This window comes from Verticillium alfalfae, genomic scaffold, assembly GCF_000150825.1.
Source record: "Verticillium alfalfae VaMs.102 supercont1.2 genomic scaffold, whole genome shotgun sequence".
NCBI lineage: Eukaryota > Fungi > Ascomycota > Sordariomycetes > Glomerellales > Plectosphaerellaceae > Verticillium > Verticillium alfalfae.
The window spans coordinates 1559583-1581209 of NW_003315037.1; the positions used below are offsets into that span (position 1 = coordinate 1559583).

General features: G+C 56.6%; 9 protein-coding genes across 9 annotated transcripts; 3 read left to right on the top strand and 6 right to left on the bottom strand.

Moving 5' to 3' along the window:
• Nucleotides 1-964: 964 nt before the first annotated feature.
• On the top strand, nt 965-2198 carry VDBG_01939 (GCY; the record flags this gene model as incomplete). The annotated part of the gene is made up of 5 exons (XM_003007705.1): nt 965-1022; nt 1073-1356; nt 1445-1606; nt 1669-1915; nt 2002-2198. The coding sequence occupies 5 exons, from the start codon at nt 965-967 to the stop codon at nt 2196-2198; spliced, it is 948 nt and encodes a 315-aa protein (XP_003007751.1).
• Nucleotides 2199-2489: 291 nt separating this feature from the next.
• On the bottom strand, nt 2490-3793 carry VDBG_01940 (sorbitol dehydrogenase; the record flags this gene model as incomplete). Its single annotated transcript, XM_003007706.1, has 4 exons — nt 2490-2792; nt 2849-3254; nt 3309-3679; nt 3737-3793. The coding sequence occupies 4 exons, from the start codon at nt 3791-3793 to the stop codon at nt 2490-2492; spliced, it is 1137 nt and encodes a 378-aa protein (XP_003007752.1).
• A 955-nt stretch (nt 3794-4748) lies between these two features.
• Nucleotides 4749-5531, top strand: VDBG_01941 (2-deoxy-D-gluconate 3-dehydrogenase; the record flags this gene model as incomplete). Its single annotated transcript, XM_003007707.1, has 1 exon — nt 4749-5531. The coding sequence occupies one exon, from the start codon at nt 4749-4751 to the stop codon at nt 5529-5531; it is 783 nt and encodes a 260-aa protein (XP_003007753.1).
• A 123-nt stretch (nt 5532-5654) lies between these two features.
• Nucleotides 5655-7454, bottom strand: VDBG_01942 (pigment biosynthesis protein Ayg1; the record flags this gene model as incomplete). The annotated part of the gene is made up of 8 exons (XM_003007708.1): nt 5655-5745; nt 5801-5874; nt 5924-6056; nt 6117-6868; nt 6921-6995; nt 7048-7189; nt 7253-7327; nt 7396-7454. 8 exons carry the CDS (start codon nt 7452-7454, stop codon nt 5655-5657), a joined length of 1401 nt encoding a protein of 466 aa, XP_003007754.1.
• A 640-nt stretch (nt 7455-8094) lies between these two features.
• VDBG_01943 (glucosamine 6-phosphate N-acetyltransferase) lies at nt 8095-9021 on the bottom strand (the record flags this gene model as incomplete). Its single annotated transcript, XM_003007709.1, has 3 exons — nt 8095-8173; nt 8330-8559; nt 8632-9021. 3 exons carry the CDS (start codon nt 8910-8912, stop codon nt 8160-8162), a joined length of 525 nt encoding a protein of 174 aa, XP_003007755.1.
• Nucleotides 9022-9813: 792 nt separating this feature from the next.
• Nucleotides 9814-13343, top strand: VDBG_01944 (conserved hypothetical protein; the record flags this gene model as incomplete). The annotated part of the gene is made up of 2 exons (XM_003007710.1): nt 9814-13003; nt 13108-13343. 2 exons carry the CDS (start codon nt 9814-9816, stop codon nt 13341-13343), a joined length of 3426 nt encoding a protein of 1141 aa, XP_003007756.1.
• Nucleotides 13344-13515: 172 nt separating this feature from the next.
• On the bottom strand, nt 13516-14502 carry VDBG_01945 (xylosidase/arabinosidase; the record flags this gene model as incomplete). The annotated part of the gene is made up of 1 exon (XM_003007711.1): nt 13516-14502. The coding sequence occupies one exon, from the start codon at nt 14500-14502 to the stop codon at nt 13516-13518; it is 987 nt and encodes a 328-aa protein (XP_003007757.1).
• Nucleotides 14503-15385: 883 nt separating this feature from the next.
• On the bottom strand, nt 15386-16159 carry VDBG_01946 (conserved hypothetical protein; the record flags this gene model as incomplete). Its single annotated transcript, XM_003007712.1, has 2 exons — nt 15386-15858; nt 15979-16159. The coding sequence occupies 2 exons, from the start codon at nt 16157-16159 to the stop codon at nt 15386-15388; spliced, it is 654 nt and encodes a 217-aa protein (XP_003007758.1).
• Nucleotides 16160-16985: 826 nt separating this feature from the next.
• On the bottom strand, nt 16986-19625 carry VDBG_01947 (beta-glucosidase; the record flags this gene model as incomplete). The annotated part of the gene is made up of 3 exons (XM_003007713.1): nt 16986-18812; nt 18888-19495; nt 19553-19625. The coding sequence occupies 3 exons, from the start codon at nt 19623-19625 to the stop codon at nt 16986-16988; spliced, it is 2508 nt and encodes an 835-aa protein (XP_003007759.1).
• Nucleotides 19626-21627: the final 2002 nt, after the last annotated feature.

Consider the following 21627-nt stretch of genomic DNA (forward strand, 5'->3'; position numbering starts at 1 on the left):
CATGTCAGGGTGCCTACTCTTTTCCCAGCCAGAGAGCCATGCGATCTGTCTCCATGCACACACACAGGGCCAGGCCTCCACAGCCCCACGGCTCCGGAAGAATAGCGGGCGGAACCTTTGAAACGAAGAGGAAGCAACAACAATGCTCACACTCTCACCATATTTGGCCAGACGATCCGGAAAAGGCATGACTCAGGAAGCGGGGGACGGCGCAAAGGCCGGCACCTTGCTCCCCTTCGCCCAGAGTGCATCAGAGGAAGGTCTCGCGGTAGAACTCTCGCAGGCCAAGATCCCGACACCGAGCATACTCGTTCGCTCATTTAGTCACGTCCCAGTAAAGGGCCCCCACATTGCGCAGTTCAGCGTGTCACAAGCCTCTCCGGGTTACCCAACGTGACCCCCAACTAGGCGAGATGGCCGCCGCTACTAAGCTGAACGGGGGCGCACCAAGCGCCAAAAACTCGGCCAAGCTCAGAGCCCACTGCCAGGGCGAATGGAGGGGGCGCAAGCATCAATCCGCGAGAAAAATAAAACAACGTCGGCGGAACTGACCCCGAGAGGTGGCCCGTAGTGGAGCGAATTCTCCATAAATGGGGTCCCGCCTCTCCCACCAATGCGTAGACTCGATTGCCAGGGGGAGGGGCCAGGGGCAATGTGATGCGCGCGGCGACGGCCATCGTCATTGCAAAGGGGGCGAAGGAGAGGCGGGGGGCCTGGAGGGCCTCCCCTCAGCTGGAGATTGAGAACTGGGCGTTTCGCACCCGGCGTCGGGTTGATGAGGACCGTGGCTGTTTGTGGTGGGATTGATAACCCAGAGCATGCCCGCGGTCCTTTGCCTGGCTCGAGTCGCGTTTCTCTTCTTCATCTATAATACCCAAAACCCATCACGACCCCTCTGACCCCGCTGCGAACTACCCCGCCCCCGCCAAAACAACACATTTACCCATACCTAGCAACCGACATCATGGCCGACCAGACTTTCAAGCTCAACACGGGCGCCAGCATTCCCGCCATTGGTCTCGGTATGTTGATCGCATCATGACTCCCATTGGTGTGTTTTCCATGCTCACAGGAAATCCAGGCACCTGGCAGGGTGAGGCCGGCAAGGTCAAGGCCGCCGTCTCCTTTGCTGTCCAGAACGGCTACAAGCTCGTTGACTGCGCGTACTGCTACGCCAACGAGGACGAGGTTGGCGAGGGCCTCAAGGACGCCTTCGCCGCCGGCGTCAAGCGTGAGGACATTTTCGTCACCTCCAAGCTTTGGGGAACCTACCAGACCAGCGATGCCCGCGTTGAGGAGGCTCTCGACAAGAGCTTGAAGAGCCTTGGCCTCGAGTACCTCGACCTCTACCTCATTGTAAGTGCTCCCGCTGACGAGAGACCTCCGGCCCAACATCAATTGGCTCTGTTTCCACGCAGCGAACGTTCGACTGACAGTGCCCCAGCACTGGCCCGTGGCCATGAACCCCGAGGGCAACCACGACAGGTTCCCCACCCTCCCTGACGGCTCGCGCGACCTCATTCGCGACCACAAGCACACCGACACGTGGAAGTCGATGGAGAAGCTCCTCGACACTGGCAAGGTCAAGGCCATTGGCGTCTGCAACGTGAGTCCCCCGCCGGCCTCCCCAATCCTGGACCCCTTGGATGAGCTGACAGCCCCCTGCAGTACAGCAAGCGGTACCTCGAGGAGCTCCTCCCCGTGGCCAAGGTCATCCCCGCCGTCAACCAGATCGAGAACCACCCCAGCCTGCCCCAGGACGAGATCGTCAGCCTCTGCAAGGAGAAGGGCATCCAGATCATGTCCTACAGCCCCTTCGGCAGCACTGGCGGCCCCCTCATGAGCGCCCCTGTCATCGTCAAGATTGCCGAGAAGCACGGCGTCTCGCCCGGCACCGTCCTGCTGAGCTACAACAGTGAGTCTCTTTTTTTGGTCTCATCATGCGCACTCTCCTCTGCCAGTCGGGCGCACAAGATCCCTATGCTAACTGCACCCCGCCAGCCTCCCGCGGCAGCACCGTCCTCCCCAAGTCGACCTCGACCGACCGCATCAAGGCCAACCTCCAGACCGTCAAGCTCGACGACGAGGACCTCAAGTCCCTCAACGACTACTCCGCCGACCTCGCCGCCAAGAATGAGTTCAAGCGCTACGTCTACCCTCCCTTCGGCATCGACTTTGGCTTCCCCGACAAGTCGTAGAGACTCTTTCTTCTTTCGTTTTGCTGGGATCGGTGGCATGACGTGTGGAGAAAAATACAAGATTCCCAGAGTCAAAAGCATAGAGCGACAGATAGAAATGATTGCATTGTACACAAACGAGCACCGACCCACAGCGCCTCCGTGATCATTCTGATGACATGTTTTTAATGCTTGCATTCGGCGCGCCAGACGTATTTAATTTTCTGTTCTTGTACACCAAAGTTCTTATGACGCCCGCTCATCATATTTCTCCTTTGGCCATTTTCCCATTACACCTCCCCGTCGCATATTCTACGATGTTAAATCGACCATAACTTTGAGCACAAGATTGCCTTCGTCATCCTTGACGCGAGCGGCCATGCCAAAGGCGTCGGCAATGTTGGCAAGACCCTGATACCTGTGTGTAACAAGTTTCTGAAGCGAGGGCAGGCCCGCGGGGTTGCTCGCGATGAGGTCAATGGCCTTAGGATAGCAATTCGCGTAGCGGAAGACACCGACAAGGTCGACCTCGCGCAGAGCCGCTGCCGAGATTGGCAAGGTCTGGATGGGAGTACCCATGCCGATGATCATGACCCTGCCGCCGGGTCTCGTGGCCTGTGTATTCGTAAGCAAGACGGACATTGAGTAGAGAATAGGGGCGCACAACGCACGTAGATGGCCGTCTGCATGCAGGTTTCTACACCAGTGCACTCATATGTGGCAGTAACCTCTCCGACTGCCTTGCCCTGGACTTGTGCCTGCTTGACAAGGTCCGCAACCTCCTTGGCATAGGCAAGCTTCTCCTCAATGGCTTGTGGCCTCTTGGGCGGGACGACAACGCCAGCGTCAGCGTAGCCGTTCGCTGTGGCAAAGTCTACGCGATCGGACTGGATGTCGGCAATGACAACAGTCTGCCCTGCGGCTTTGCTGACAGCCGCAACGAGCAGGCCTACAGCACCAGCTCCCAGCACAAGCACCGTGGAACCGGAAGGCAGGTTGGCGCGGTTGCGGGCATGCATCGCGACAGAGAGAGGTTCGACCAAGGCGCCAAGTTCGAGGGATACGGCATCGGGGAGTCTGTACGGTGGTAAGCTTGGGTCCAACGATTTCCCGAATAGGGAGGCCACCTACTTGTGAACCCATTTCGCGGGGTGGTTCACCCTCTCCTGCAGCGTGCCTTGCGCATGAGGGTTGGCTTTTGCAGAGCTGCGGAACTTCATGCCTGGGCAGATATTGTAACGGCCCTGAGCGCAGAGATCGCATGACCCGCAAGGCAGGCCGACTTCGAGGGCTACGCGATCACCAGCAGCTAGGCTCGTGACAGCCGAGCCAACAGCAGTGACAGTGCCGGCGGACTCGTGACCGAGAGTCAAGGGCTCGCAAACGATGATGTCGCCGTTCCGGTAGTGAGAATAGTAGTGAAGGTCGGAGCCACAGAGCCCTGTGGCCTCGACGGCAATTTGGACTTCATCGGCAGAGGGAGCAGGCAGATCGCGGTCTTCCTGTAGGGAGTCAGAGAAGGAGTGTTACTGCTTGTTGAGGCAGGGCGTGGAGCTCACAACTCTGAGATCCTTAGCACCATGAAGCACAGATGCTTGTACTTTAGAATCAGACATGGTTGGATATCAAGATGATGTAATGTTTGGGTGTGTTGTTCAAGGATCTGTATCGGGTGGGTGTCGATTGTTGGCTACGAGATTGTGTTGCCAGGTGTGTCGTTGTGAAGGTCTTTGTTGCTTGAATCCTGGATATCTCACGATGTCGATCAAGCTTTCCAAAAGTTGGGAAAACGGAGAGAAGGCCGCGTTGATGGACCGGGTCATTCAAGTAGGCAGAAAATTGACTTGGGACAAATCGGCCGGCGAAGAAGTGACCGAGTGGATGGGGAGAGGGGCACCCGTCCATCGGTCATTTTGACCCCTCCTGGAGCCTCGAAGGCTGACTTGAGTGCCCAGCAGATGACGATGCCCCGCCCAGTTGGGCCGGTAAACATGGCAAATCCGGGGACCGGTAACCGTGCGGAGACATTGTCGGCGGATTCTGCCCAGTTATCCGTCTTGGGAGGCTCCGTAGCCGGCGACCATGTTTGGAAAAAGGATAGATTCAGACGAAGTAGTGACAAGCCCAGGCCTGTGGGTTGCCAGGCGGCCAGGCAAATGGTGCAAAGACGGGCGAGACGCGCTCGAGGGGCGGTCGTACCTGCAACGTCACTGGTCACCCCTTGCTCCTGCCCCTCCCCACACTCCACAGGGCCCAGTCGCTAGGGCCTCCACTGACCCCCACCGACCCCTCCATGCCCCGCCATCACCATGGCTCCTGCCCTTCTGCCCCCCAACGAGAGCTTCCCACGAGGTATGACTTTGATCATGATCCTCGACCATGCCCTGACCTGGCTCTCGATATCTTTGTACTGCGAGCTACTAAATTTGTATTGAGACTGCAGATTTCTTTTTTTTTTTAAGTCATTCTGGGGCCTTTACCAAACACTTGGATTATTTCTCGTCCCCCTGCCTCTTGCTCTGCTTCCATAGCTCGTCTAAGCCTGTCTCGCTACAAAAGTCATTCATCATCATGGCCGCCAAAATGTTTTCCCTCGAGGGACAAACCGCTCTTCTCACTGGCGGCACCCGCGGTATTGGCCAATCCGTCGCCATTGGTCTTGCCGAGGCTGGAGCCAACGTCCTGCTCGTCCAGCGCGACACGGCCGTAACCACCACCCGCGACGCCATTCGTGCCCTCGGCCGCACCTCTGAAATCTACACTGCCGACCTCAGCGACCCCGCCAGTGTCGCTGCTCTCGTTCCGAAGGTCCTCGCCGACGGCCACCAGATCCGCATCCTCGTCAACTGCGCCGGGATCCAGCGCCGCCACCCAGCGCACAAGTTCCCCGACAACGACTTTAATGAGGTCTTGCAGGTCAACCTCAACGCCGTCTTCACCGTGACGCGCGACATTGGTGCCCACATGCTCGAGCTCGAGCCCGACGCCGTGACCGGCAGACGGGGAAGCATTATCAGCTACGCCTCGCTGCTGTCCTTCCAAGGCGGTTTCACAGTGCCGGCGTACGCCGCCTCCAAGGGCGCTGTGGCTCAGTTGACCAAGAGCTTCGCCAACGAGTGGACATCCAAGGGTGTGACCGTCAACGCCATCGCGCCGGGATACATCGAGACTGATATGAACGAAGCTCTACTGGCGGACAAAGAGCGCCTCGCCAGCATCAGCGCGCGCATCCCCGCCGGTCGTTGGGGATCGCCCGAGGACTTCCAGGGTACGACGGTGTACCTGGCCAGTCGTGCGAGTGGCTACGTTAGCGGACATACACTCGTCGTTGACGGCGGCTGGATGGGAAGGTAATTTTGGATATGTCAAATGTATGAGGCACTGCGTGAATCAATTTGCGTTAATGATACAACTAATACCATTACACCGCTAAAACACCAGCCGCTCTTGCCCACAATAACCTTGCCAGCAGCCATCTCAAGCTTTGGAAGCCATGACTTTCTCCATCCAAGGGTATACAGACCCATTGGCCATCGGGTATCCCATGTGCAACGCTCCCGGGAAGAACCTGCCGTATATCAGCGTTGTGCACCATGCATCTCCGTACTGGACGCGCTACCTACCTAGCCTCTTTGGGCGTTCCGTACTCAAACAGCATGATGGAATCCTCGATTGGCATCAAGCCATCTTGTGTACCCTGAGAAAGTTAGCTGTCCGTTCTCATACGATCGCACCAAGTCACTAACGTTGATCAAAAGGAGCCTGGTTGAAGGCTGCTGTAGGATTCCTGTGTCAAGAAGCGAGAACTTCTTCTGCACCCCCGTCTTGTACTCCGCCACAGTCTCGTAACCGTGCTTCATAGCCATAGCCGGCGTCAATCTGCGTTGAGTGGTCAGTAATGGACTCATCCATAATGAGCCCGCACGGAAGACGACTCACTGAAACGGATACTCGTGCCCATCGGCCTTGTCCAACCACTCTTCATCGAAAAAGTAATGGCATCCGGCTCCCTGCGCAATCGAGCCGATGAGCCGCTCCTTGTGCGTGTGCGCGATGCGAACAGCATAGTAGCCGCCCGAACTGAGTCCCCAGACCATCACCTTGCCCATATCGAACCGGCCGTCCGCTGCCATCCAGTCGAGCACACTGCTCCACAACCGATCAGGGCTGTCTGGGTCAGCCGAATCAGCAGGACAGTCCGCTGTGCCCGGGATCTCGACGACGACACTACCCCATCCTCGTAACAAGAACTCGTCGCAACGCAGCGTGTTGTCGGGCCTGTAGCCGTCCAGACCAGTCATGAGCAAGACGACGGGACAGGGCTGGCGCTGAGAATCCGTCGATTGGGGCAGCCGAACATACACAGGTATACTCGCCCTGTCGCGTCCCTGCTTACGCCGATGCGGGATCTCAACCTCTTCTACCGGGCACTCCCACGCGCTGGCAGCTTTGAGATATGTCTCCTTCTGCCACTGCCACGCCTTCCACTTGATGGGGCAGCTGATATCTGGGAAGGCTGTGATGTAGGGAAAACGAGCGATGCGGTAAAGAACACAAGCGCGAAGGTAGAACTGGCTTGCTTGCTTAGGGTCACCAGCCGCCGCGGCCTTGTCACCTCTAGCAATGAGACGGGCAGCGTTGGGAAAGAAAGCTTCAGTATACGGTCTCGATGTGCCGTCGTTGATGTTGTACTATCGCGGGGTCAGCTGCGTAACAAGACACCAAATACATGGCCTTCTTTACCCTGATGAGGTGCTCGAAGACATCCACAAAGTCTTCGTACTGACCGTCATGGAAAGGGTACACGCTTTTGGTGCACTAATTGCGTTGGTAAGCGGCTCTGGAGAATATAGTGCTTCAGTGGCCTTACCGGAAATCTCCACTTGGTCTCCCACAGGGCTTTGATGCCTTCATGATGTGGCATTTTCGTCTCGAACGCCTCCTTCCCCATGAGCCACGCCCTGCTCTCAGGCTCGGGCTCTTTGGCGGTTCCGTACGACATACTGAGAAGCCTGCTTAAGGATTATGAGACGACTCGGACGATTCTATGCTTTTTGAACACAGGAGTCTTGCACCTGCACTGCACAGCTGTCACTCTGTTGCTACGGCGGCGTCGTGCGATGTGCGGCTGGTGGCTGTTGCTGATGACCCTGCACCTCCATCAGCAATGCACATCATTTGGTATGCATTCAAAAGTCTGCATGCAGCTGCGACGTACTGGGATTTCAGAGAAGCGATGCGCAGTCGAGTGAGCGACCTGGCTATGTCCTCCAACATGGTGTGAGAGACGATTCGGATGTGTCTGATTATATGTAGGCCAATGGCGTTTGCCCAGATAGATAACAGCTTGGCTCGACTGCATGGCAGTCTTTACATTGCAGAGGCAAAAGACTTTCATTATAGGTTCGGAGATGTACGCTGCGTCGGACAAGTCAGGTTGGGGATATCCGGAAGTGTCCGGGGGGCAGGTGAGATCAGCCGTGACATCTGATGCTGGTAATCCAGTAGCTCAGAACAGGCGTGTCATTGGGGTGGAAAACCACGAGAGACATGTGAAAGTGCTAATCATGCGACGTGACTACATTGTCGGAACCAACTGAAGCATGTGTTGGAGGAGCTCCGATGGGGAGGTTACGCGACCAGGCGCGCTCCGTGGTTCAAAAGTTCAACCCGGGCGCTGTAAGTAGTCCAACGAGGCGTAGGCCGAATGCTCTGGCGCCGCTCAAATCGCACAGCTGAGGGATACGTGGCATGAGGGATAGTGGCGGCCCATACGTCAGCCTCGGAGTTCGACCTCAGGGAGCAACGCGAACAACGACTACAAAAGCCTTGCCATGACGGCCAGCGATTTCCTTGCGACCTTCCCTGTCATCGTGGACGCGTCGAACACATCATACAGGGCCCGACAACTTGCACTCGGCCGAAGTTTGATCGTCTATTCATTTTCGTCGCTATCCACGCCCCGTCGCAGGAAATCTTCCTCTATATTTTCGAGCCTGCAGATGCCCGAGATCAGTCGTGAAACGCCGAACAGGGTTTACGAGTGTCTAATATGTGATGACCAGATGACAGAAAGAGAAGCCAACATGTGGATGGCATGAAAACGTGTGGTCGCGTGGCAAGAACAACAGGCCGCGTCTAGGATGCCTTACTCTTGTCTCCCTCGTAGTAGTGGGCCATCTCGAGACCGGCCCGCCTGAAGCCACATTTGACGTAGAAGCCCTCGTTGGCCTCGCTGCAGTCGAGAATGCTCTTGTAGCAGCCGACCTTCTCGGCGATGAAGTCCAGGGCCTGGATGATCCTCAGGCCGAGCTTCTTGCCTTGCTGGTCCTTGGCGACCGCAATATCCTCGATATGGCCGACGAGGCCCAAGCTGTGGATGCTGTTGGAGATGGCGGTCAGGACCAAAGTACTACGCGGGAAAAGAAAAGACAAGAGCTAGCTGGCTGCTCACAATTTACGCTCTACGATCAAAGCACCGGTGCCAACGACGGCACCCCTGCTGGTGTCCTCAACCACGAGGATATAGTACCCGTCTTGCGACTGCAGCCAGTCGTAGCGCTCGCCGAACTTGTCGTCGCTGATCTCGCCGACGGTGGTCAGGACGCGCAAGCAGTCGAGGAAGCCCGTGTCGTAATCGGACTTGCGCAGGGCTCGCAGGATATAGCCCTCAGGGAGCGATGCCGCGACAGTGGGCGACAGGAGATCGTGGGAGAAAAGGCCTGCCTCAGACATGGTGCTTGTTGTGGCTGGCGTAGGCGGAGAGGGCCGTCGTGGTTGGTGTTGAGGGGCAATTCGAGTCGGTGGAGCGTACTCAAGGTGCTCAAAAACGAACGTCGAGCTCACGAGTGAGAATGGCAAGGCGCAAAACGAGACAATGGCAGAGGTAGTTTTGTCAACGAAGGCTGCAGTGTTTGTTGGCAAGTTGGAAGGGGGCTAAAACAGAAATCTGGCGCTCCCCTTCTGTCCTCGAGCGATCGTCTCCCCCAGCCAGCCAGTTGGCCGGATCGAGCGAGCTTGGAGCTGAGCCCGCCAGCACGTTCTGCCCGCGCCTCAACACACTGACTCTTGGTGGACAAGGACCTGAGCTAAGGACACTCCCGGGTGGGGAGCGCCCTGGGCGACCCCCGGAGGGCCCCTGCGGCTCTCCCGCAACAGAGCACCAGAGCACCAGGGCACCCAGGGCTCCTCGTGCTATTTATGGCTTCTTATCCGAGCCTTATCTCTAGCCAGGTCCCGTATCTTATCAGAAAACTTACCCCACTGCAACTGCCTATGACATGCTATTGCCATGCTTCTCCCCTTCCCTGCCGCCTCGAGCGCCCATCGCCTGTCTCGGAATCACATGTCGAAGGCAATCACGACTCGATTCGAAGTCAACCATTCCAGTGGCAGGCCTTCCATCAACAAGCCCACCCACACCTCCCAACGTCACGCAAGAGGACGTTGTGGCTCCATTCGAGGCACCAGGCAGTTGCAGCAGCATGGATCATGGCCTATCACCTTTTCTGCCAACTACCAGTGTAGTACCAGGCAGTTCCTCCAGTCCATACTCTCAACTTGTCTTCGACAGCAGCATACCTAGGACCTAGGATAGGAGCGTGACCCCTTCGCGATCGGAGGGACTTTCGCCACGATGGATTCTGGCGATGACCCTGAGACTGAAAAGAAAATCGTCCAGCCATCGTCAACTGGATCGGAACTTGTTCGAATCTCCTCTGAAACACAACCTGGCAGGACGGTCCTTCCCGAACCCGTCGCCAAAGCAATCAGTTTGGCCACCCGATCCAGCAGTCTCGCGCTTCGTGTGGGAACTCTCATCACTTCGTATGGGTTCGATGCCGCCAAATTCACGACCTTGTCGAGCCTGGAGCTCGGCCGTGGCATCCTCGAAGGAATCCTCCACCGAGCTGGACAAAATGCCATCGCACGGTCACAGTCCACCTTGGCCCGCGTAGATGCCGAGACTGTCATCGAACGGAGTCTCGAGAGCCTGCACATGGCCATGTCCCAGATCGTGTTCTGGACGACCGCCGGTTTCTATGTTACCGAAACGACCTTTTCCGCTGGTTCGCAGATAACGCAGCTGCTTCTGTCGTCCATGGACCAGTTCTTCGGCTCCACAGACTCGTCCCGCGCAATCGCCAGCATCATCACGCTGGTCCGCCGTGAGTTTCAGAACCCAGCAACCGGCCACAGTGGTCAGAAGGTTGGCGTCACGGATCTCGCCATGGGGATCTGTGCATTGGCATATCTTCAGCAGAAGTGCTGGAAACTCCCCGATGAGGAAAGACGCCGAGCGCCTCAGGAGGAGATTGTTTGGGATATCGTCGTTCTCAGCGATGGCGAACGAGTCGACGTCCACGAAGACAGCCTCTATGGCATGCACAAGGGTCGTTACGAGCCAAAGGGGCCCGGCATCCTTGTTTCCAAACCCGGACCCTCTCCTGGCCCAGACCTCATTGCGACGCTGAAGCGACACGCCAGCCAAGACAGTGGTGACGAGGATGACTATCTCTCCCCCGAAAATCGTCTTCGAGACCAAATCATGCAATCTCTACCCGCCGACACGAGCGTTTCTATCACAACATCTACACATACGCAGAAGACCATCACTGTTGAATTCACTGGCGCCGAATCGCCCGCACTGTCCCCACCCCCCGGTGTTGAGCTTGTTGAGAGAGAATTCATCCCTGCGGCCGATGCTCGAAGAGACGTGTTTTCGAGTACCACCGGCGGTGCGGTCACCGATCAAATCACGCAACGTGTGGTGTACAAGTTCGACAAGACGATGCTCCGGAGTACGGCCTGTCGAGGCTACGACCAGTCTCCGAATGTGCCTGGATCAGTGGCCGAGATTGATGTTCTTCTTGACGGGCCAGACAATCCACCTCCACAGCTACCAGAGCGTCATAAGGCGCTAGAAGAACCACCCCCTATTCCGCCGCGGCGGCGCAACTCAAAAGCTTTCGAGGAACTCGCTACAAGTCCAAGGTCAGAGCAGACCATGACCCCTCCTGCGTCAGACTCTTTCCACAGACAAACCTCCCGCAAGGTGTCTGACTCCGTACTCGACATTGTGAAGCCCCAAATCAACACACTTTCCGACAACGGATCAAATCAGAAACGCCAGCGTGCTCCGTTAGGGCCAGTTGGCACGAAGCGTAGCTCTGAACCTTCGCCCCAGGCTGAGGAGCCTCTCTCGGCCAAACCGCGATTGACCAAGTCCAAGACTGAGCCCATCAAAGACGGCAAGTTGCCCCCGAAGAAGACGGGTGTGCGACAAGCTCTGAAACGAGCTCCAGGTTCTAGTATGTCCAGTCTCTGGAGTCGAGATACACATGATGCAACTGCCGCGACGGCCCCTTCAACAAACCCAGCACCGAAACCAAAGCCGGCGTCAACTTTGAAGAAGCTTGTCAGCCCAACTAACCTACCCCATCGTCCTTTTAATCGAGCAACAGGACCGACTGTCTCGTCCAATCTCCGCGATAAAGGGCCCTTCGATGACCATGCCGAAAATCCTCGCAGCTCATCTCGGGCAGGCTTCATTTCGATTCACGAACGTCGCCGGGATTCGGTTGTATCTCAAACTGATACTTACTCGATGCACTCCATGGACAGTCTTAGGCCGGAATCCCCCATGCTTGCCCGGCGATCACCGAGCGCCTTGGGCAAGGCGTTTCCAGAGTATGATGCAAGTGAATTTGGCTCCCCCGCCTCACCTAGAGCCAATCGCATGAGGCAAAGAGGACACACTCCCAGCACCAGCCTCTACAGCATAGCAACGAATGGTTCGCAAACCTCCCTGGTCTTGGCAGCGAGGCATCCGAAGAGTGCCTACACAGATTCGGAGGCCATCGAAACGTTGCGATGTGCCGGCGTTGTAGATGGAATGTTCCCAGCAAAACATTTACTTCGCAACATCACACGCTTCATGCTTTACTCATCTGCCGCATATGGGTCGGGATTCCTCAAGTTCATGAGGATCTCGAGGAACTTACCCATCCTCAAAGCCATGGACGAGACGCATCATGAAATACGATCATTTGCTCATCACACGGGGTCCAAGGCTGAAGACGTTCTCATGGCTTCTTTCGTCGATTCTCACGGCGGGTCCGACACGACAGGTGCAACTGGTACCGGGGTGCCCCTAGTCCATTATATCTCTCTCGATCATGAATCCAAAGCGGTAGTGCTGGCCTGCCGAGGTACCTTGGGCTTCGAAGACGTTCTAGCTGATCTCGCTTGCGACTACGATGACATGTCGTGGCGTGGGAAATCATATCAAGTTCACAAAGGCGTGCACGCATCAGCACGACGACTTCTTTACGGTGGCGACGGCCGAGTCTTGTACACGCTTAAAGAAGCACTCGACGAGTTTAGCGACTACGGCCTCATCCTCTGCGGCCACTCCTTAGGGGGCGCCGTGACAGCCCTCCTAGGCACCATGCTCGCCGAGCCGAGTCCAACTGGCACGGGGTTCGTGACCTCTGCCGAACCACACCACCGCCTACTCACATACGAGTCCTCGGCCACAGCGGGTTCCGGTGGTACGACGCACGTCTGCCTCCCCTCAGGCCGGCCCATACACGTCTATGCCTACGGCCCGCCGGGCACAATGTCTCCCGCCCTGCGCAAGGCTACACGTGGCCTCATCACAAGTATCGTCCACGGCCACGACCTCGTACCGTACCTCTCACTCGGCGTCCTGCATGACTTTCAAGCGGTGGCGCTCGCCTTCCAGAGCGACAGCACCGACGCCTCCCGCTCTGAGGCCCGCCGGCGCGTATGGCAAGCTTCCAACACGGACTGGCCGACAAGTGGTACGCCACCTCCACCGCCAGCTTGCCCGAGAATGACCAGTGGGCACTGACGGCGCTGGGCTCCTTGAGGAGGAGCATAGTCGGCACCAAGCTCGTGCCGCCAGGGGAGGTATTCGTGGTCGAGAGCTCGAAAGTGTTGCGGAGGGATGCCTTTGTGCTCGCTGAGGAGGTGGACATCGGGCGGCCGGCGAAGAGAGTCGTTCTTAAGTATATCCGAGATGTTGAGGCGCGATTTGGAGAGGTGCGGTTCGGGACTAGCATGTTGATGGATCACAGTCCGGCCAAGTATGAGGAGGCGCTGCGGAAGTTGCGGCTTGGGGTGGTCGACGCAGGATACTAGTCGGCAAGACGAGGTGTATGTTCGCGTTTTGATTAGGGAGCACATGGATGGGTGCGCTCAGGTCAAGGGTACAATAGAGGGCATGCACACAGAGGCCATCAAGATGCATGCAGGCACAGAAAAAAGGTCATTATTATTTTTCATTTCGTACAACTTTTCCCCTCTCGGGCCCTTACTCTTGGGGCTTCTCCGTGACGATCTTGCCGTCCTTTGTGTAGAAGATCTCCTTGACCTTGACGGAGCGGAGGTGGTCGACGCCCTTGCTGAGCTCGCAGTCGTGGTGGAACAGCCACCACTGGCCCTTGAACTCGACGATAGAGTGGTGGGTGGTCCAGCCGAGGACGGGCTCGAGGATGCAGCCGCCGTAGGTGAAGGGGCCGAGGGGGCTGTCGCCAGTGGCGTAGCAGAGGTAGTGCGAGTCGCCGGTCGAGTAGGAGAAGTAGTAGGTGCCGTTGCGCTTGTGGACCCAGGCGGCCTCGAAGAAGCGGCGGTCGTGGTCGTCGCCGAGGATGGGCTTGCCCGTGTCCGGGTCCAGGATCTGGATCTCCTGGACCTCGCCGGCGAACTGGTGCATGTCGTCGGTCAGCTTGGCGACGCGGGGGCCCATGGCGACGACGCCGTCGCCCGAAGGCTCCTTGGGGCCCTGCCACGCCGGGTCGAAGGCGTCGTTGCCCTTCTGGTAGCACTGCAGCTGGCCGCCCCAGAGGCCGCCGAAGTAGAGGTAGCCCTGGTTGTCGTCGTCGACGAAGGAGGCCGGGTCGATCGAGTAGGAGCCCTTGATGGGCTCGGCGTCGGGCTTGAAGGGGCCCTCGGGCCTGTCGCCGACGGCGACGCCGATGCGGAAGATGCCCTCCTTGTCGCGCGCGGGGAAATACAGGAAGTACTTGCCGTCCTTGAAGGCGGCATCGGGGGCCCAGAGCTGTTTGGACACCCAGGGCACATCCTCCATCTTCAGGACGACGCCATGGTCGACAGGCTCCTCGGTGGGGTCCAGCGAGGAGGTGCTGAAGACGTGGTAGTCGGCCATATCGTACTGGTCGCCATTGTCGTTGAACTGAATGTCAGTTTCTCGGTCGTGCGACGGGTAGATGTAGACCTTGCCCTCGAAGACATGGGCTGACGGATCTGCCGTGTAGATGCCGGTGATGAGAGGCGCCATGGTGGATGGTGAATAAGGGACAAACCGGGGGGGAGTGAATGTTGCTGCCGTTTGGGGGCAGAGGAGACGCAGCTGAAGTACTTATGAGAAGCTCGAGCTCGTCAAGGTTCACAGTTTATCGTTGAACCCGAGAGAAAGATGACATGAAGCTGCGAAGTGTGAACGAGAGAGCTTCAGTTGAAGGTCGATGGCGGGGTTTAAGGTGCCCCTCGTTCTGTTCCCCCATTCCATCACGTCTCGGCTTCGTCAGGGACCCATTACCCCAAGTGGGTGCGGATGATGTTGCGCTTGGCGATGGGGGCAGGGTGGCATGCGGGACGAGACGCCCAGTGCCCATTTACCCAGCGCATTTTCCCGGTTTACCCCCTCCACTGTTGTGGGCATGTTGAGCCACCAAATGCCGCCATGGTATACGGATGGAGCCTGCTAGTCAGCCCGGGAACTGGGTCACCCTCGTCGCAGGGCACTTGGGGTCGAATTGAGGTTCGAAGAGCCGATCAAGCTTGTTGCGCCGCCTGCCATGTGTCTGGTTGAAATGAACGAGCCAGTGGATCTCACTCACCCGCCGACTTTAGCCGGCCGGGCCTTGGGAGTAGCCCTCCACCAAGGGTTTGGCAGATCTGCTGATACTGCAGCGGGATGCCGCTTGAAATCCGCAAACGGGACGTCAGGATGCCTCGAGAAGCAGCCCGACGTTGCCGGCGCAGACGCAGGACATGCAATGCTTGCTTTGGGGCCCATGCAAGTCGCCTTCAGCATAGTAGAACAGGGGGCTCATGCAGCTGTTGCGCCTGGCGTTGAGGCTGAATATTACCAACTTTGCCGAGATGTCGATGGTGGACGCAAGCCAGGAGGATCACGGCAGCTGCGAGCTTGCGGCAAACTAAAAGTCCTGAATGCCTGTCTCTCCGGACTTGGCGGGTTGCTGTTCTTCGGGGTCGCCGCTTTCGCGGTCACTCGCCCAGCCCGGCTCCTCGTCTTCGAACCGCGCGTCTTCGGCATCACGTCGCTCCAGGACATCGAAGGCCTCGTTAAAATCGACCTTGTCATAGTCAAAATCATCGTCATGGCCGTGGACGAAGCGTCGCGTCAAAAACTGATGCCACCTCTCTCTTGCCTCGTCCATGTCTGCGGGGGCGGTGAGGTCCGCATCGACCGTGGCCATGTCGACGAAAGCCGGTGGCCCCGGTGAAGATGCAGACGGCTCGGCAGTACTTTGAGCAATCTCGGCCATGCGTGCCTCTCCTCTCAAGAGATCCCCTTCTAGGACGCGGGAGTATCCCTTACGTTTGCCCTCGGCCTCGCGTTCCGCAGGCGTTTGGTACTGACGAACGAGCTTTTCGTACAGTACTGGGTCTGAGATGCAGCGACAATCAGGATACTGATGAAGTCATGACGAGCAGGATCGCAGAGAAGGCAGAGGACAAGGAGCACCGCGGACAGACAGCCATGGTGGTGGAAGAGCTGGAAACATACCTGCAAACTCGTGCTCTGTGCTCTCTAGGTACTCTGGATGTGCCTCAAGGTAATGCCTTCGTCGGTTTTGCGTGCGGATCTCCCTCGTCCTGGCGTCCGATTTGGGTGGTCTAGGCACAGGCTTGTCGAGGGCCAAAGATGAGCTCGGGGGCTGTGAGCCGGGCTCTGGAGTTGGCGACATGACGTACGGCATGTCTTCTTCAAGATGATCAGAGAAGATCAAGTGGGATCTGGTGATAGACCGTGGCGGTTGTCACAAAATTGGGTGTTGAATGTTGGACGGAATCAGGTTTCGGAGTGTGTACTTGTAGCGGCTCACAAGGAACGGCAGTGGGTCATTGGGACAAGATACCGAAGGCCTTCTGGCGGACTAATCTCGGATAACCGATGCGCAGGCTCAGAACACTCGTCATGAGCGACCTGCGAGTCCAACCTCATCTCTCCAAATCAAGCAAACGCATCTCATTGTGCGACTAGAACAATTCAAACTGGTGAAAAATTTGAAGTCAAATGGCACTATGTGAAGAATGCTTGTAGATGACAAGGATGCAGCTTCAGCCGCTGGCGCCGGGATACACCATGATTGCATGTACAGAGGCAGAAACCAGAGTTGTTCTTTTGGGTCATGATCTCGGGCTGTATTATGTTCAAGGGGCTGAGCGCGCATCAGGATCGTAGGACAAGATCCGGAATCTATTGTTTGGCCCCCATACCCTCAGCTAGGAACGATATAACATCCGTTGGAAAAGTGTTTACTGCTTTTCAATGGCGGCTGTTATATGTCTGTAACTAGCTTGAAATCACAGAGTTCCCAAGGACTTGTAATCTTAACACCATTGAATCGCCAAGAGCTGAGATAATAGATCAAGTGCTAGATGGTGCAGCAAGACATTTTTATCAATGCACCCAAACCACATACCATTGACGACGACTTTAAGCTTCGAAGCATTCACTGGTTTTTTATTTCCATTGTATCACTATAACCTCACTGTGCCTGTAAAAGACACCTACAAGCCGATCCACCAGTACGTCTCGTCGATCTTGAATGACCCCCTGACGGCTTTGTCCGAGACGGTACTGCTGTCAGACACAATGACCTCGTATTCACCAGCCTCGACACACCACTTGTGGCGGGACTCATCCCAGTAGGCGGCGGCGTATTTAGTCAACGCCTCGACGGTGACGCTCTCGCTCTGGCCGGGCTCAAGGGCGACCTTGGTAAAGCCCTTGAGCTCCTTGATGGGGCGGTTGACGCGCGCCTGCTGGCTGGGGGCGATGTACACCTGGACGACCTCTGCACCACGCACGCCGCCCGTGTTCCTAACCGTGACCTCAACGATGAGCTTGCCGTCGGCCACTGCGGTCACCGAGACGTCGGAGAAGGAGAAGGAAGTGTAAGACAGGCCGTGGCCAAAGGGGAAGAGCACGGCACGGTCGGCAAATTCGTAGAAGCGGTATCCGATATAGATGTCTTCACCATAGAGGGTGCGGGAGTTCTCAGCGCGGAAGTTGAGGAAGGCCGGGTTATCCTGTAAGCGGCGAGGGAAGGTGAGTGGCAATTTGCCCGACGGGTTCACATCACCAAAGAGCACGTCGGCGATGACGTTGCCCGTCTCGTTACCACCGTACCACGCCTGAACGAGTCCGGCGATATCGTCGAGCCACGGCATCGTCACGGGCGTACCGGACTGGTTGACGACGATGGTGTTGGGGTTCGCCTTAGCCACTGTAGAGATAAGCTCGTCTTGGAGGCCGGGGAGGCCCATGGTGACGCGGTCGTAGCCTTCCGTCTCCCAATCGGCATTGAGTCCCGCGCAGATGATCACCTGGTCAGCGTCCTGAGCGAGCGCGGCCGCCCTCGCAATCTCCTCTTCGGCGTTTATAACCTTGCAGCCACCAATACGGAGGGCGCCGCTACCGACGACAGTATTGTTACTCTTGAGCTTAGAGGAGGGTGACGAGGCAAACTCGACCCGGAAGTCATACGTCTCGCCCTTCTTGAGGGGGATAGTATTCTTCTCTTCAACCGTCGCGGTGCCGAGGAAGGCGTCGCCCTGGCGTTGCTTCGTAGCATTGTCGATTATGAGCTCGTCATTCACAAAGAGCTTGGCCGAGCCACACACAATCAGGCCCAGCTCAAAGTCGCAATCCTCCTCGGCAGTAAACGAACCCTCAAACTCGGCATACCACAGCTTGTCCTCAATCTTTTCATTATAGTAGTCGGACAGAAGCATCTCCGACCTGGACAGGACTCGGTCGTCGACGACAACGCGGTCCTCGGTGCCTGGAGGCTTCGTATAGGCCTTCATAGTCATGCCCTGCTCGCCCGACGCCGTCTTGGTAACGTTGGCGAGCAGCGGCAGTAACTTGTGCGTATAGGCGCCCGCTGCATAGCAAGGGGGCGACTCGAGCTTCTCGCTGATGCCTTCGAAGGGGGTAATGGCATAGTAGGCGGGAACGGCCGCGGAGCCGCCGCCCTGGTATGTGGCGATCTTTGCGTTGGGGCCGATCAAGACCGTCTTCTTGTTTTTCTTGAGGGGCAGCACGTTCCTATCGTTCTTGAGGAGAACAAGCGTCTCACCTCCGATACGGCGCAGCAGCTCCGCCGTCTCGGGTGAGTCGTCGGTCATCTCGGGGGCATTCTCGGGGATGCCCAAGGCCATGGCTTTCTTCACAAAGTTGAGGATGGGCCGCGCGCGTTCATCGATTGTGTGTTCATTGATCTTATCGGTGGCTACGTTGAACTTGAGCAGGTCGCCACGGAACTTTGAAGGACCAGGCATCTCAAGGTCGAGGCCAGCGTTAACAGCGTCGTTAGTTGAGTAAGTGCCGTACTATATACCCGCCCACCTGTCAGTCATGTGTGGTTCCAGGTAAGGGAAGAGAGGAAAAGCTTCGGAGCAACCGACCCAGTCAGACATGATCATGCCTTTCCATCCCCATTCCTTGCGCAAGATTGTGTCGAGGATGTCTCGGTTCTCACTACAATATGCATTATTCAATCCGTTGTAGCCCGTCATGATCGCTCCAGGGTCAGCATCGCGCATCGTCAGCTGGAAGGGAAGGGCATAGATCTCGCGCAGGGCGCGCTCAGTGACGATGGACAATACCGCGTTACGGCGATGTTCCTGGTCGTTACAGATCCAGTGCTTTGGCGTCGAGAGAACTCCCGTCCTCTCGATGCCACGGCACAACGCGGCCGCGCCCAGGCCGGCGAGTATGGGATCCTCGCCGATGGACTCAAAGCCGCGGCCACCCACGGGGGCCCGCTGCATATTGATGGCCGGGGACAAGAGACAGTGCGCGCCTTTGAGCTTGGTCTCCTCACCCATCTTGCGGCCGGCCTCCTCGAGAAGCGTCGTATTGAAGGTGGCACCTAAAGCGGTGCCGCAGGGGAAGCAGGCCGCCTTGACGCCATCGAAAATCTTGGTGCCACGAACGCCGTTCGGACCGTCAGAGAGTCGGATTGACGGAATGCCATGCTCGGGGAGTGGTCTAGTATGCCAGTAATCGAGGCCTAGAAGATGTCAGTGCTTGTTCTCAACCAAGCCGTTTGCCGCGAGAGTAGCCGTACCTGTTAGCAGATCAATCTTTTCATTGACGCTTAGCTTCTTGATTAGAGCCTCGACATCTATGGTACCTGACATGTTGGGTATTATTGAGAGGAAACTGAAGGGGAAATCGAAAGGTATTGGAAGTTGGGCGGTTGGGCGATAGAGAGAGTGAGTCGTCCCGGCGTATTCGAGCCAAAGCTCAAGGATGGTTATGGGGGTTTGATATCGGGCGTTTGGATGGATCAAGAGTGAAGCTGTCTCCCTCTACTTCTGAGGGGGTTATTCGTCCTTAAGTACATGGCGATATTACTGTTCTAGAGGCGAGGAAATGAGGCCACATCTTACCCCCGGTTGATGGTGTCGTAGCTTCATCGACGACCATTGGAGGCGATGTCAAGTGATGGCGGCATGCTGCATCACCAGTCACCAGCTAGTCAATTGATGACACGGGGGATCGCTTGAGTGGCCAGCTCGTTTACCGGCGCCGCAGAATACGGTTTCTTGTCTTCTTACCCCGCGATTGCCACTTGCGAAGACAAATTCCGACGTCGTCGTCCCGACAAAGTGCTGGCGGGAATCCCAATTAGGAAGATCCCGACGCCCCTCCCCGCCGCAACCAATGCCCTGTGCTGTCGAGAACGTCTGGAGCAAAGAAGACGAGTGCAAGTTCCCTGACGAAGGAAGCCCGTTGTTTAATTTGAAGATGACGGTATATGTTTCTGCAGCCCTGACACCTTAACGGGTGGACGCCTCCCAGGTGGAGGTGGAGGAAGGGCGTGATCATGTGGAGATGTGGTCTCCGAAGCTGTCCCGTGGAGTCCACGTGGTCTGCCGTGTCTTGTCGGCGTTGGTCATGGTTCTGAATGTCTCGGTAGCTCTGCAGCAAGTGAGAGTTTGCTGACTTTATGGTACGATGAAGTCTGCGCTCGATCTGATCCGGTCATGATGCCTTCTGGTTGGGACTGAAACGTCGGTTCTTGTCATCTGACCTCATAACATGGTTGAGTTGTGGACGTGATGCGGCAACATCGTCTTCTTAAGTCCAGTAATAATGTCCTATATATGGAGAGTCCCGTCTTCTCGGTTCGCATCCGTAGGTGGGTGGCGCTTTGTTGCTGAGTTAGTCACTCGTAGAGTTGGAGGATCTTGGTTGGCTATGGTGTGTATTGTAAGGAGGTCCTACGTCACGTCTCTCAAGTCCATTTCTCTCGCCGTACCTTTTTGGCCACTTGTGTCTCCATGTTTCAAGTGTCGATTGGGGGAAGTAGAGCCTGTATCCTTTGGCCTACTGAAAAGCCCCAAGTCTCAGCTCAGATTTAGGTACTAAAGAATCGCTCACCGCTGGCAGCGGAACCTCCAAGAACCTCGGGTTTGCACCCGGCATTTCCGCCAACACATCGCAGTTGTAAGAAATGCTCCCTGCCGTCATCCCACGGATGCATCTCTACCTGCTAGACGAACCCCTCTTCCCGTAAGTAACTCGGATAGTCCCACCTTCCGGTTCGAGTCAATTAAGTAACGCAATGCTGCCTATGACTCGAGGTTCATTGCAAGACTATTTTTCTTTTAGTATGAGATTAACTCCTAGCTTTACAGTATAACTGCTATATCAGGCCGCTCCTACACAACGCCCTTAAGCAGTAACATGTATGTAGACGTTTGAGGCATTATTCCAGGCGATTAACGGCACACAATGCCACCGCTGGGGACCTGTTTACCCTGTCGACATGTGAAAGCGTTACAGTACAGTGGAATTCGGGATGGGTCATATTTCCACGCTCTTAGAATATCTGCAGACAAATGTTTGTGGTTGACAGTAAAGTCCGCGCAATCCTAGACACGTTTGTGGAGAACAACGCAATTTCCATACTGCTGCCGAAGCTACCTATGCACTACCTATGCAAATGATGCCGCCTTGCTTGTCTCCTCAACTAATTTCCAGTGGCCATAGCCGATTTCGGGCGCAGCGTAGAGGTCGTCCGCAGACGGCCACACAGGAGTGCGATTTTTGTTTCTCTTCCTGGTCGATTCGGGCTTTTCTCCAGCATGAGTCGCCTCCCTGAATGCCATGCTCTCCGGATCAAGCACATAGCCG